Raw genomic sequence first — 14,341 nt, 5'->3', positions numbered from 1 at the left:
CAGGTGGCTATCTGTTGATGCAATAAGGGCAGAGAAGTATTGTTGCTTTTTTCTAAACCAGGATGAGCAACTTTAGTCAGACAATGCCAAAAGAAATTATTATTATTTTCTGTAAGTTCAAGGGCTGCAGGTAGTGAGATGAACTGGATAAAAAGCATGATAACAATTATAATGATAATTATGATTATGATGATACCAGCCTTATCTGGTTGCTAAATTTGAGAGACTCAAGATGGCTAACATTCAATGGGAACTATGAATCACTTATTTTTGACTAAAATATATTTTTGAGTCGGTTGGAAATTATTATTTTATAGCTAATAAAACCACACCATCCAATTTCAAGCAGTTAATTTTAAAAAGCCCACTCCTGCTGCAAACAAGGGAGTGGGTGGGTAAAGGGCCATAGGTTGCCCTCTCTTGTTTTAAAATGTTTGAAGTTAATTTTGTTACATTCATATTGAAGAAAACACCTGCAATAGCAGGACTGGCTCTTGGGTGTTTGCTACTTCCATCAACTTGAGTTTATTTTAACTACTTATTGTTAGGGCTAATTGATTTAATTTTCTTTTTAACTTTTGTATGTTGCATTTTATTGCCCTGTACACCGCCCTGAGTCCTTTGGGAGAAGGGGGGTATAGAAATTTAAATAAATAAATAAATAAATAAATAAATAAATAAATAAATAAATAAATAAATAATAAAACTGTCTTGGAAAAAGTTGGTTTTTCACTTTCTTGTGACACTACAATAGAGAATGTTGTGATGTCAGCATTCTTTAACAGCAAACTTTAGCAATCTTTATTCCATTCTTTAATCTTCTGCCTAGCTGCTTGTTCCCAATGGACAAGTTTATAAGTTGCTGTTTTACTACAAGTGAGAAAAAGTCATTGTATGACACAACACAATCTCTATTGATCCTTCCTCTGCCAGTATCTGGAGACTGGAACAGCTACCTATCTATGTTGGGGTAAGAAAAAGAAAATGCAGTTATATCTATTTATTTTGTCTATGGCTGGGATGGGGAGGTTATATGTCTATACTACAATTTTAGTCTCCAGAACTACTCTTAAAAGATCTTACAAAAGCATCTTAGAAAGCTAAAGCATTACAAACATAATCTACAAGATAGGTACACCGTGTTGGAACTGTATTCTGGGACAGTGGTGTGATTCAAATATGTGAACAACCAGTTCTCTGTGTGGGTGCTGCTTCTGGAAGTCCATTCTGGACCTGGGCAACAAAAAATTAGCTACCGGTTCTGCCGAAGTGGTGCAAACCGGCCGAATCCCTCCAGTGTTCTGGGGCCACCTGTATATTATTCAATCAAATGATGGATTTAGATGGCTCTTCCTTGGCTGAAAATCCATCAGCTCTTTTGCCTCACTTCTGAAAGGGAGGGAATACAAAGTCAGAGTCACTTAGTGACTGGAGTGTAGGAGTAGACTCATATGGGACCCAGGAAAGTAAAAGACGTTTTAGAACAGACATGTCAAACACAAGGCCCGGGGGCCGGATCCGGCCCGCGAAGTGGTTTCATGCGGCCCGCGAAGCCATCCTGGAAACAGTGAGGGAACGGCCCCCACTGCCTTGGCCCTGGCCCAGAGACCCTCCTTCTGCCAGAGACCCTCAGATCTGTCCCACTCCTGCCCAGGCCCCCATAGGCACCCTTGATGCGAATGATGTAGAGCTGGCCACGCCCACCCAGTAGGCCTTACGCACTCTAGCCACGCCCACCCAGTAGGCCACACCCACCCAGGCCACACCCACCTGGCCCCTTGAGGGCAACCGCAATGCTGATGTGGCCCTCAATGAAATTGAGTTTGACACCCCTGTTTTAGAAGGTCAGGCACAGAATCAGAATCCTCACATTTTGTGTGTGATGGCTTTCTCAGTATATTTCCCAGTAATTGTGGGTTTCCTGTGCATTAAATCTTCCTCCCAGTAGTCCATTGCTGATGGTGACACTACTGTTGGTGACACTACTTGTTTCTCAATAACATGATGGTTTACAGCTGGGGGGTGGGTGGGGGGTGTACATAGAAATGAAAGCTAGCATCACAAAATCCCCAAAGTTCTTACTAACAACAAAGTTGCATTCTGTCCAAAATTGTAATGATACTGAATTTTTTTTAGAATAACATTAGGATAAATTTTACATGATACAAATGTATTGCAGTGCATTTTATGCTCAGGACAATCCCAAGAAGCTAAGTCATGTGTTATGTCAGTAGATAGTTGCAAACATGTAAATAGCAGGTTGCAAAGAAGGGTCCTTGAAGCGGGAGATTCTGGTGCAACTATTGGTTAAAGTTGTAAAAGTGGGAAAATAGAGACTTGCGATTGGATACAGTTAAAACAGCTCTAGTATAAAAGCCTGAGACATTTGACAGTTGTCAGTTGACATATGTGTATTGAATAAACTCTTTTCGCTGTTAACCTCTCTGAGTCATTGTCTACCTGAACCAAACATCATGAGACTGCAACTTCATAAGAACACAGGCATTTGAGCTGTGGGGATCTAGCTTTCCACTCTGACCGAGACATCCAGTGACAGCTGCCAAGCCTTTTCTGGCCCTACTTCCAAGCTCTCAATCCAAAGAAAAGAATTAGCCTTTTTTTTCCTTTAATATAGGCCAGGGGTCTGCGACCTTGACAACTTTAAGACTTGAGGACTTCATCTTCCAGAATTCTTCAGCCAGCTGGCTGAGGAATTCTGGGAGATGAAGTCCACAAGTCTTAAAGTTGTAAAGGTCGCAGACCCCTGATATAGGCAATTAGATAAAGTTACAATGTTGACAGCTGAAAATGTTGAATGCTGAACATTTCTACATCACATTATACAAAAATGTGATCATCTTCTGTTGTCTCTTCTGTCGTCTTTTGGGGGCATCTTTTCTTTTGAAGTCCCCGGCTTAGTAGAATATAAATATATTTTTAATCTCAGATCCACATCCTCCAAATTATTATCAGGCTGGGATGTGCTTCGCATAGAGCTTGCTGTTCAAAATTCCATATGGAATAATTGGGCTGATGGGACTCTCAGCATGCCTTCTCTACCAGCATGAGTGGGATGGGTCAATTCCAGTTGGGTGAGACGGTCCCTCAAGTAACCTGGACCCATGCCATGAAGGGCTTTAAGAGTGATCACCAACACCTAGAATTGCACCCAGAAGCAGACTGGTGACCAATGCAGCTCAAGGAGCAGTGGTGTGACAGGGGCCTTTCTTGGGTCCCCCAAAAGTGCCCACGCTGCTGCACTTTGTACCTGCTGTAGCTTCTGAATGCTCTTCAGGGGTAGCCCCAGGTAGAGAGCATTACAATAGTCCAGCCATGAGAGGACCATGGACTGAACAACCAAGCGCAGGGAATCCTGATCCAGGAAAGGCATATGACATTTTACATTCTTAGCAATGCCTTCTGATGCAAGGGTTGGGCTGATCAGCTTTGGGGGGGGGCTATTTGGTGCCCTGGTTTTGTTCCTCTGTTATGCTTCTTCATGTCTGACTAATATACATCCCTTGGAAGACACCAGGATTAACTCTTTAAAAGCATCTTGAAAAACAAAAGTCCACACAGGAGCTCTGGAATCTTCTTCCTTCTTTCAAAAATATGAATTTGTTGTTGTTAGTTGTGAAGTCGTGTCCGACCCATTGTGACCCCATGGACAACATTGTTCCAGGTCTTCCTGTCCTCTACCATCTTTTGGAGTCCATTTAGGCTCACGCCTACTGCTTCAGTGACTCCATCCAGCCACCTCATTCTCTGTCGTCCCCTTCTTCTATTGCCCTCAATCTTTCCCAGCATTAGGCTCTTCTCCAGTGAGTCCTTCCTTCTCATTAGGTGGCCAAAGTATTTGAGTTTCAGCTTCAGGATCTGGCCTTCTAAAGAGCAGCCAGGGTTGATCTCCTCTAGGACTGACCGGTTTGATAGCCTTGCAGTCCAAGGGACCAAAAATAAGAATACTTTTCAGTTTATTTTAAATGAGCATTCATTGTGGTGATGAAAAGTTCTACTCTGAACAAATTGTCTGTCTTTTAATATGGGACAGGAAAATTACAATTGGGACGGTGGATATAGAAGTCTATATAGATGCGGCAAATTAATACTGGAAGTATTTTTAAATAGCTGGGTTTTTTTCTTTATTGGAAATGAATGTGCACTGCAGTGCCAGATATATTTTTAATTTTTTTCCTATTGCCAATGTGGGAGATTAGCATCAACAAGAGGAAATGAATCTGTAGAAAGGGAGGGCTGGTATTATGACAAAACAGATTGATACTAAAATAATGAATACTTTTTCTCCTTTCATTTGCAGACCAGATCAGAGATTGCTCGCTCTATGAACTGCTTTGTTTATAAATCTCAGTTTCTCTTAACCCCTATGTAATTTATTTTCTTCTTTCTTTCTTTCTTTCTTTCTTTCTTTCTTTCTTTCTTTCTTTCTTTCTTTCTTTCTTTCTTTCTTTCTCTCTCTCTCTCTCTCTCTCTCTCTCTCTCTTTCTTTTCTTTTCTTTTCTTTTCTTTTCTTTTCTTTTCTTTTCTTTTCTTTTCTTTTCTTTTCTTTCTTTCTGATTCTCTTAACACCATTATTTATTTATTTATTTTCTTCACCAGGAGCAAAAATTCAGCTGAACCTGTAACAATCCAGCCATGTCCCACAGGTACCTTTGCTACTTCCAACATGACAACCCTGTTACACACTGGAGGAAACTGGTCCACTGGTCTATTTGATATCTGCAGTGACAAGACAATTTGTAAGAGAATCTTATGTGTTTCTTGAATTAATTTTCAAAGCTGCCATCCAAGCTTTCATGGGGAAAAGGAAGTTTTCATAAAAGGTTGCTGATTAAAGCTCTTTGCCTGTTGCCCCCAGGCCCCCAATGCAGCTGGGGCAGGCTGTTTAAAATACACACCAGAGCACATTTGAATTACTAAAGCAGTCGTGCCAATTCCAAATTTCACTTGGATGCTTCAGTAGTTTTTTTTCACTTCTGCTTACTGTACTTTCATTTTGTTGGAAAAACAAAAAGCAGAAGTTTTGAAGAATAGCTGAACTAACAGGACCATTGAGGTCATATATAGTCTCTACTAGTGGAAGTTCAGATTCACATTTTGAATTCTCTCTAACATGATACACTAGGGAGATGTGGTCTGTGCACATTATCCATCCCCCTCAATGTTCCTGGAATCATGCTGGTGGATTTGGCAGCAAATCACTGAGAATTTCTGATAGAATATCTTGCTACTTTCCAATGGATGGATGGAAGGATGGAAGGAAGGAAGGAAGGAAGGAAGGAAAGAAGGAAGGAAAGAACTGTGTAAACCCATTTAGGATCACCCTCCCACTTCTCTTTCCAAATAAACTTCCAGAAAAATCCCAGTGTTAGCTATTTCATTAATGATGTGTCAGAGTTTCATTCACTTTTTAAGTGTAGAACTTGGTTCTTTCTTTTTTTATAGCTGTAGAAATTATCAAGAGAAGTATCCCTTAAGCCTATTTTCATCATGATCTGGTGCTTTTCAAATATATTGGACTAACACTACAAATTTTTAGCTTGTACAAATGCATTGAAATTCAACCCTTCCAAAGGGCACAGCTTGACTCCTATGTTTACAGATTTACTGCAACTAAAGAGAAGATGGGATTTGATCAGATCGCTTGACAAGAACCTTGTGCAATTGTTACGGGACAGGAAAATATAACACCTGGAGCTCCAGTGGGGTTTCTCTGAATTCATTTTGTCCGCATCATTGTGGAACCAAATAATATGGTTGTGGAATTTCAGCTGAAGATCAGTAGATTTTGACTTAGACCATCAGACATAACAGAGTTTAATGAAAAATGGGCATCCTTGTAGTTACCTTTCAGTCTTGCCTATCATTTTAAGGTTTTCAACCTGTTTTCACTGGAATAATAGAAAGCAACAGACTCCCCGATCTGGCCTGTAAAGTTCTGGCAGCACTGGATAAAAATATCACTTAAGTTGGTCACTACTGACAATGTGAAAAAGCAGTCTCAATCACTGAAATATTAGATATCTACTTTTGCAACATAACCAAATTCTTGTTTGCTTGAATGAAACTACATGATCTTGGGTTAAAGTTAAAAGCTGTTGCCTATGCACAGATTTATTATTTGATCTAATTATCCTTTGTAAAAAGAGGATAAGAATCTTCCAAGTGCTATTTAGTTTCTTTTTTTTTTAAAAAAGGTGCAAACTGCTAAAGAACTGTGAGTCTCTCAAACTATCTTTAAAGCATTAATTAAATACTTCAAATACCTTTATTGTCATTCAGTCCTGCAAGGATTTCTGTGGCCAATGTAATAATCGATCTTGCTGCTTGCCTATGTAATAGTAAATTTTCATATCCCCTGGTTTGTGTTTATACTATTGATTGATTATGTGCCGTCAAAACACTGTTGACTCTTATTGACTATGCAGATAGATTTTAGGAATTAAGGAGAAACTTCCTAACACTGAGAACAATTAATCAGTGGAACGGCTTGCCGTCAAAAGTTGTGGGTGCTTCATCACTGGAGGTTTTTAAGAAGAGACTGGACAGCCACTTGTCTGAAATGGCATAGGGTCTCCTGCTTGAGTAGGGGGTTGGACTAGAAGATCTCCAAGGTCCCTTCCAGCTCTGTTCTGATTGATTGATTGATTTATCCATGACGTTTGGTTGTTAAAATGGTCCTTCAGGTTTTCCAATAGTGAACCCATTGCTCCATATTCATGTTACGGATACCTAATTATCAGATTTCATGTTGTCTTCTTATATAGTAGCTTTCTCTAGGTCTGTTTCTTACCGTAGTTTCTGGGCTGTCATGCTTATACAGGTAGTCCTCGATTTACGACCACAATTGAGCCCAAAATTTCTGTTGTTAAGTGAGACATTTGTTAAGTGAATTTTGCCCTATTTTACAACCTGTCTTGTCCCAATTGTTAAGTGAATCCCAGCAATTGTTAAATTAGTGACAGTTGTTAAGTGAATCTGACTTTCCCATTGGGAAGGGGATCCCATGACTCCAGGACACTGCAACTGTCATATGAACCAATTACCAAGTGTCCGAATTTTGATCATTTGACCTCAGGGATGCTACAATGGTCGTAAGTATGAAAAATGGTCATATGTCACTTTTTTCAATGCTGTGGTAACTCTGAATGGTCACTAAATGAAGTGTTGTAAGTCGAGAACTATCTATATACATTAAATTACCAGGACATTTTATTTCCAAAACCACAGCTGCACCTGAAAATCCCAGAGGAAATATTTAGTTTTTCCTGTTAGCTGAGAAATGATAAAAATCTTACATACAGTAGAACTGTTTCCATCACACTTCTCCATGTTTCCTTGTTTCCTTGATTGCAGTATTGCCATCAATGTTAGATACTTCATCTTCTTGTAAAGGTAGTCCTCAACTTACTACTGTAACAGACTAACCTGATTTTATGACTTTTTTGGGTGGTAGTCTGTAATCAAACCCCACAGTTGTTAAGCACACCAATTGTTTGCTATAGGCCATTTTTGCTGAAAACTGGAAGTATATGCCAGTTCAGCAAAAGTATCATAAAATATAATCATATCAGCACCCAAAATATGGTCATATGACCACAAAGGGGGGGGGGGAAACCTTTGGAACTAGGTGGTAAATATCCTTGGGGAGGTCCATAAGATTGAATAGTCATTAAGTGACTGGTCAAAAGTTGAGGACTACCTATATATATGTAATAGCAGGTTTTTATGCATATGTTTTTCTTAAATGATCTTTAACAACTTGCTGATTTGGGAGAGGCATGTAGAAAGCTAGAACTTTTTCCTATTAGAGAGGATCTTACTTTATAGTTAAAAGCTGAACATGATGACTTTACAGAGTGCAAACTTGATGCTGCCATAACTGTTCAATGTACAGGTAGTCCTTGACTTACGACCACAATTGAGCCCCAAACCTCTGTTGTTAAGTGAAACCATTGTTAAGTCAATTTTGCCCCATTGTCAGATCCACCATGCTGGTGTTCTGCTATTCTGTTGGAGAGGGGAGGAGGAAGGCCGCTGGCATTCTTCACATGCTTTTGCTTTTGCAGTAGCCGCTTGGGAATTAAGGAAGGGGGATTGTCTTCAGAGATGAAACAGACTCCTTCCCAGCCATTTCCAGCCTGGTTCCAAGGCTATCATGCCCTGTGGGTGACTTGTTATCTACCCAGCACCTCAGCATTCTCAAAACAACCTTGTGGCATCACATTGGCTGCTGGTGGACTAGTCAGGGAGGTTGGGTTTGGGGAACTGAAAGAATTGCTTTTTGCTTCATGTGGGATCTTCAGATTCCACCTGACTTTACTGCATCCACTTTCTCTCAGGAAAGGTTCTTTTGATTTATCTCAATGGAGTCAAGAGTTTTGCTTTCCTGAGGGACCAACTGGGGCAGGTCCTTATACCCATTTTATGACATTTCTTGCCACAGTTGTTAAGTCAATCGCCGCAGTTGTTAAATTAGTTAACTTAATTATGTTAATGTATATTAATTATAACTTCATTATGTTAATTTAACTTAATAATGTTAAATTAGTAACTCAGTTTTTAAGTGAATGGGAATTTGCTTGTCAGAAAGCTGCAAAAGGGGAATCACATGATCCCAGGACACTGCAACCATCATATATAGGAACCAGTTGCCAAGCATCCGAATTTTGTGGATATGACCATGGGGATAGTGTAATGGTCATAAGTGTGGAAAATGGTCATAAGTCACTTTTTTCAGTGCAGTCACTAAATGAATGGTTGTAAGTCAAGGACTACCTTTATATAAATACAGCAGGAATATGCAAAAAGGCCATTTTAGAGTGCTAGTACAAACTGCTAGCACTCTTTTTACACATCCCAGAATCCCTCAGACTTGAGAGGCCTAGGGATGCTTAAGGTACTATACATGTTTCACCCCTCATAACTAGGCTCCTAATTCTGTTGGTTTCCCCCCCCCCCCGAACAAGACCTTTGCCAGGCTTGGTGATGTGATCCCTGAGCTGACTGAAGTCATTGTGCCTCTTCTCATCTCATTCTGATCTTTCTGTTTGTAACTTCACGACAGGTCTGTGTGGCTTGTTGTGCAGCCCATGTCTGGAATGTAGACTTGCGAGCAAGTATGGTGAGTGCTTTTGCTTCCCATTGCTTCTGGGTTCAACCTTAGCCCTAAGAGCTGGCATCAGAGAGAGATACAGCATACATGTAAGTCTGTGTTGTGCAGTATCCCCCTACACATAATGTCCTTGGCCATAAGCATTAGATCTTCTTCCTCTCCACTGGTTCAATTCCAGTGGAAGATATGGTTGTCTGGAAGAAAGCCACTTGAACAACCTAAAGGGTAGTAATGAATAAGTTGAAAATCTTTACAAGGGTGAAAAGTTCAGAGCAGGCAGAACATTAAAAAAAACAACTCAGAGTTTCATAATCTTGCCACTCTGTTCTCTTTCCCCAAATCCCACATTTCTTGACCGCTGGGGTCAAAGATTTCTTTCCCTGAGAGGGCTTGGCTCCTTAATGCACAGTTAATACATTAAAATGCTGAAACAGTTGCTCTTTTAGCCTGGAATAAAAGATAATGTGTTTTCAAATGGCATGTTTGAACCAAACAAATCCCCATCTTTTTTTAAAAAAAGAATTGTGTAAAAGCAACGGTTTATCTTTGCCACAGCTGTAAAATTGCATTGTCCCCGAAGAGGAAATATACTTTTTAATGCACGCCAATTGGAATTACAGAGTCATTTTAACATTTCAGTGAAAAATAAAGAAATACAAGGGTTGTTTTTTTTTAAAAAAAAAAATTACAATCCATGTTTGCCAAATGGCACTACACAAGAACAATATCCGTCATCCACCTGCAGGAACGTACAGTGAGGAGAAGTGGACACATTCTCTAGGGTGTTTTTGAATATAGATGCAGATAAAATAAATGCTTTTTAGGTTTGTGCAAACTGGATCTGATTGCAACCGTTGAATTGGATCAATCTAATGCAAATCAGTAACCATTCCTGAGTCTCTGAATTGGTCCAATTCAAATTGTCAGTTTGAATGTAAGATCAGCATTGACTTCCCTTGGAAATATAATTTGATTCAAACTGGCACAGCCTTTTCAGAATAATTTGAAGCAAATAGTCAAACTGCATCAACGTGACAAAGATATCCATTGTCCTAATGCTCATCTTGCCTTTTCTGTAAATTAAATAAAAATGTTAGAAGTTCTCTTGCCAAGGAAGCATGACAAGATGCAGATGTTCTTCATGGCTACTGTAATTTTGGTTAGAAGAAAGAATGGAATGCCAGCACTGATCAGGGTGCATGAGAAAGGTTGTGCTGTAACTCAAACTATATGAAATGAAAGTTGGTTAAAGCTTAATATAAGTGCTTGCACTTGTAACATTGCATCATGCCCTGAGTAGTACTGATGTAAATATTTTCAGGAGGAAAAACTATAGCAAAGGTGGCCCATTTTCAAAGTACACAACTATGTGCGATAAATAGTAGCAACAGGAAAGGAATATGGAGTGTTTCACAAATTCTGTAATTACAAGAGGATGATTGATTCTGCACCTTTTGTCTAGCTCCTTAGCAATTCAGAGAATAGTTATAGTTTGTTTTTGGGATAGACTAAATAATTATTTAGTTATTAAATTAAATTAAATTATTAATTTAATTTAATTTAATTTACATTAAGTTATTAAACTAATTATTTTAAATTAAAATCAGTTTAATCTATTTGAGCTGGAAAAAAAAGAACCAGGCTGATGTAGTAATGAAAGTGTTGGCCTAGAAGCCAAGAGAACATGAGTCCTAATCCTGCCTTAGGCTTGGTGACTTTGGACCAGTCACTCTCTCTCAGTCCAACCCACATCACAGGGGAAAAAATTAGAATGAGAAGAGAATATTAGACATGTTTGCCATCTTGAGTTACTTCTAAGATAATGAAGGCAGGTTAAAAAAAATCTTTTTTAAAAAAGCAAATCCAGTTGACCACTAGCTCAGCTCTTTCTCTTTCCAAACTGGTGGTTAGTGGTGCTTTGCAACCCAGTTATTGTAGTCTTATTTTAAAATGGGTAAAATTTCAGGATATTGCCAATTTTTTCAAGAGTTTCATTCTCACTTGAAATTATATAAATTCTAAGATTCTTGTCCCAATCTTACAAGGTCTCAGGGGATTGGGATGGGATCCAAAAATTCTGATAACTAGCCAAGAACTTGCCATTTTATTTACTTAAAGATTCATACTTGGTTGATGGTCTAGTGCAGAAGTGGTGAACTATATGGCCCTTTTATGACTTGTGGACTTCAACTCCCAGAATTCCTGAGCAAGCATGGTTGGCTCTCAGAATTCTTATAACTGAAGCTTATAACATTTGGAGTTATCCAAATCGGGAAGGCTAGCTGAATCCTCACCCTTGTAAGATGTCGTCAGGGGAATTCTGGAATTCAGGTCAAGTGCAGTAGGGGAGGAGAAAGATCTTGGGTCTTTGGCCATTTTGTCTGATTGGGATGCAGTTTAACACAGAGGGCCTTACTTCTGAATAAACATACGTAGAAAGGATAGTTTCATTTGGTTGCAAGAGAAGAATATGGCTGCTGGGACAGGACAGGGAAGTACAAAGATTGTTTTTAAAGTGGGGTGGGGGAAAACCAGAAATTTCTATTTCCTTCCTTCAGAGATAGAAAAAGTGAAAGAGCGGGTTGGAAAGTACAGGTAGTCCTCAACGAACGACCACCATTGAGCCCAATATTTATGTTGCTAAGTGAGACATTTGTTAAGTGAGCTTTGCTCCGTTTTCTTGTTACAGTTGTTAAGTGAATCATTGTAGTTGTTAATTTAATAACATGGTTGCTAAGTGAATCCGGCTCCCCCATTGACTTTGCTTGTCAGAAAGGTCGCAAAAGGTGATCCCATGACCTCAGGACACAGTCACTGTCCTAAATGTGAACCAGCTGCCAAGCATCTGGATTTGGATCACCTGACGACAGGGATACTGCAATGGTCGTGTTGTAACTTTGAACTGTCACTAAACAAACTGTTGTAAGTCGAAGGCTACCTGTACTCTCTCAAGAGAGGATGCAGTGGATCTTCCACTGAGTAGGGTGACTCTCTGGCCTCTTCAATTTACAATTCTGAAATAGAAATGGGAGAAAAGCTCACAAAATAGCAAGGCTTTGTTGCCTGGACAATATGCAGTGATCTACAAGAAGGAGACAAGATGGGCAGCAGTTGTTTGGTGGCAAAGGCAAACCCTGTAATTAAAGGCCTGTGTAAAAAAGGGAACAGGAACTGACTAACTAAGGGTGGATTCAGGTATGCCACTGATTTTGGAGCAGTACAGGATGCAGCATATTCAGATGTCAGCAACTAAAAAGCAGATACAGACATATTTTATTTTATTTTATTTTAATTCCATTTATATCCCGCCCTTCTCCGAAGACTCAGGGCGGCTTACAAGCTTAGCAGTAGCCTTCATTCTATGTATATGCCTGCTTATTAGGACTTTCATACACCCCCCAAGCGGCATTATTACAAAGTCAGCTTAATTGCCCCCAACAATCTGGGTCCTCATTTTCCCTACCTCGGAAGGATGGAAGGCTGAGTCAACCTTGAGCCTGGTGGGACGCGAACCTGCACTAATTGCAGGCAGCTGGTGTTACTTAAGGAGGCATTAGCCCACTGCTCCACCAAGGAGTCAGGAGCTAGAGAGACCCTCAGTGCCCCTTTGCTTCCCCACAAGGGATAAGCGGTTCTTCCATGTAATTTAGAGATTTTAGTTTCTCAGAGTGAGGAAAATGTGGAATGCAACGGAGTCTGGGGAAAGAACCAGAATTAGAATTTCTTTCTGTGGAGAAATTCTAATTAGATCGGCGTTTAGTGGCATGGAAAAATGGTTTCTCCGTCTGTCTCGTACGGAGAGATTCTTTTTTGTTTTTCCCCAGGGAACTCTCTGCGAAGACTGGATGGCAGTTCACTGCTGCTGGCCTTGTGCAATCTGTCAAATGGCTCGAGAAATGAGGATAAGACCTCTGCTCCAGGTCTACAAAATGCATCAGTCCCCTCCTCCTCCTCCTCCTCTTCTGGCCAAAGATGCACTTGTTTAAAAATGCTCCCCCCCTTTTCTCTAGAGGCCCCTTTAAAGGCTAAAAGATGTTCCGTGTTCTCTTCGCTCCAGCCGCAGCAGTTGGAAGAGCCGTCAGGCCTCCGGAGTTTGGCACCACCATATGTGCAATCAGTTGTATTTGCTTTGTATCGTACTTATCCTTATGGCTTTATCCATCTGCATTGTCAGGATGCCCGAAGTATTCTGACATTTCCCTCTTTTCCACTGAATGAAAACCAGGAAGTGTGGCTCAGTTTTCAAGCACAAGGGGTTAAATTAACTTAGGTTTAAATTAACTTCACTCCTTGCACATCCCTGCAGGCAATTGTGCTTGACAGATGATCAGAAGCAAACTCTCCAACTCTGACAATTTATTAACTAATCATCAGCAGATGAATTTAAATGGTACTCATCATGAACTGGGGCTACTGTTCAAGAATCAGGCTGTTTCGTTTACGAAATGTGGCACACGTTTCATTTCGGCCAACCTTTCGTTCTGCTTCCAAGAATCAGAGGTGGGCAGCTTCATATTCCCTGCCTAGGATACACTTCCATGAAATAACCAGAGGATCCAGCAGTGTGCAAGTCTTTTGGGCAGGAGTCCACAATCTTGTGGTGCAGATGGCATATTAGATATGTGGGCTCTCTTCCAAGAATGGCTGCTGGGCATCGGCTTATTCACAGATTGGATTCAGTGAGCGCCATGACTTTACCTATTAAAAGCACCTATTTATCAACGTTTCTGCCTTTGTCCTTTTCTGGGGAAATGGGGATACTTCTAAAGACAGCTCCAGAATGCATCCAACCATCTCTTTTGTTTTCTAAAACAGTCTATGAGGTTCATTGAAGGGTGGGGTGGGGTGGGGAAACACATGTATGCCCAGCAGTTACATTTTATTTGAGCTACTGTATTCCAGTTTTCCCCTCTTTTTGTTCATGAAAAAACAAAAACAAATGGTACTGGTATCAAAGTAAGTTTCTGCATGATCACTGAGGGTGGTGGGTGATGGTGGTGGGACCAGCATTACTTTGGAAGCCCAAGTTTAGGGAGGGTTATATAGCAATGACATGGCAAGTTGGGTATCCCTGCTTGGAATTCTTTTCTGAATGCCAGAGGCAGCGTAGCCACAGTGAAACAGGTAGCAAAGCTTTTAGTACTAAGGAGTAGGAATGGGACCTTGGTCTGTCCCTAAAGATGGATTATGGATTGAAAGTTCTTTATT

General features: G+C 40.2%; 1 protein-coding gene across 1 annotated transcript; it reads left to right on the top strand.

Annotated features, from left to right (window-relative positions):
* Positions 1–529: 529 nt before the first annotated feature.
* Positions 530–13,119, top strand: PLAC8L1 (PLAC8 like 1; the record flags this gene model as incomplete). Its single annotated transcript, XM_083353373.1, has 4 exons — positions 530–970; positions 4,618–4,757; positions 9,086–9,222; positions 12,958–13,119. Exons 1-4 carry the CDS (start codon positions 843–845, stop codon positions 13,117–13,119), a joined length of 567 nt encoding a protein of 188 aa, XP_083209499.1. The 5' UTR covers positions 530–842.
* Between the last annotated feature and the right edge of the window lie 1,222 nt (positions 13,120–14,341).

This window comes from Vipera ursinii (assembly GCF_947247035.1).
Source record: "Vipera ursinii genome assembly, chromosome: 2".
Classification (NCBI taxonomy): domain Eukaryota; kingdom Metazoa; phylum Chordata; class Lepidosauria; order Squamata; family Viperidae; genus Vipera; species Vipera ursinii.
This window is presented reverse-complemented; position numbering and strand designations above follow the sequence as displayed.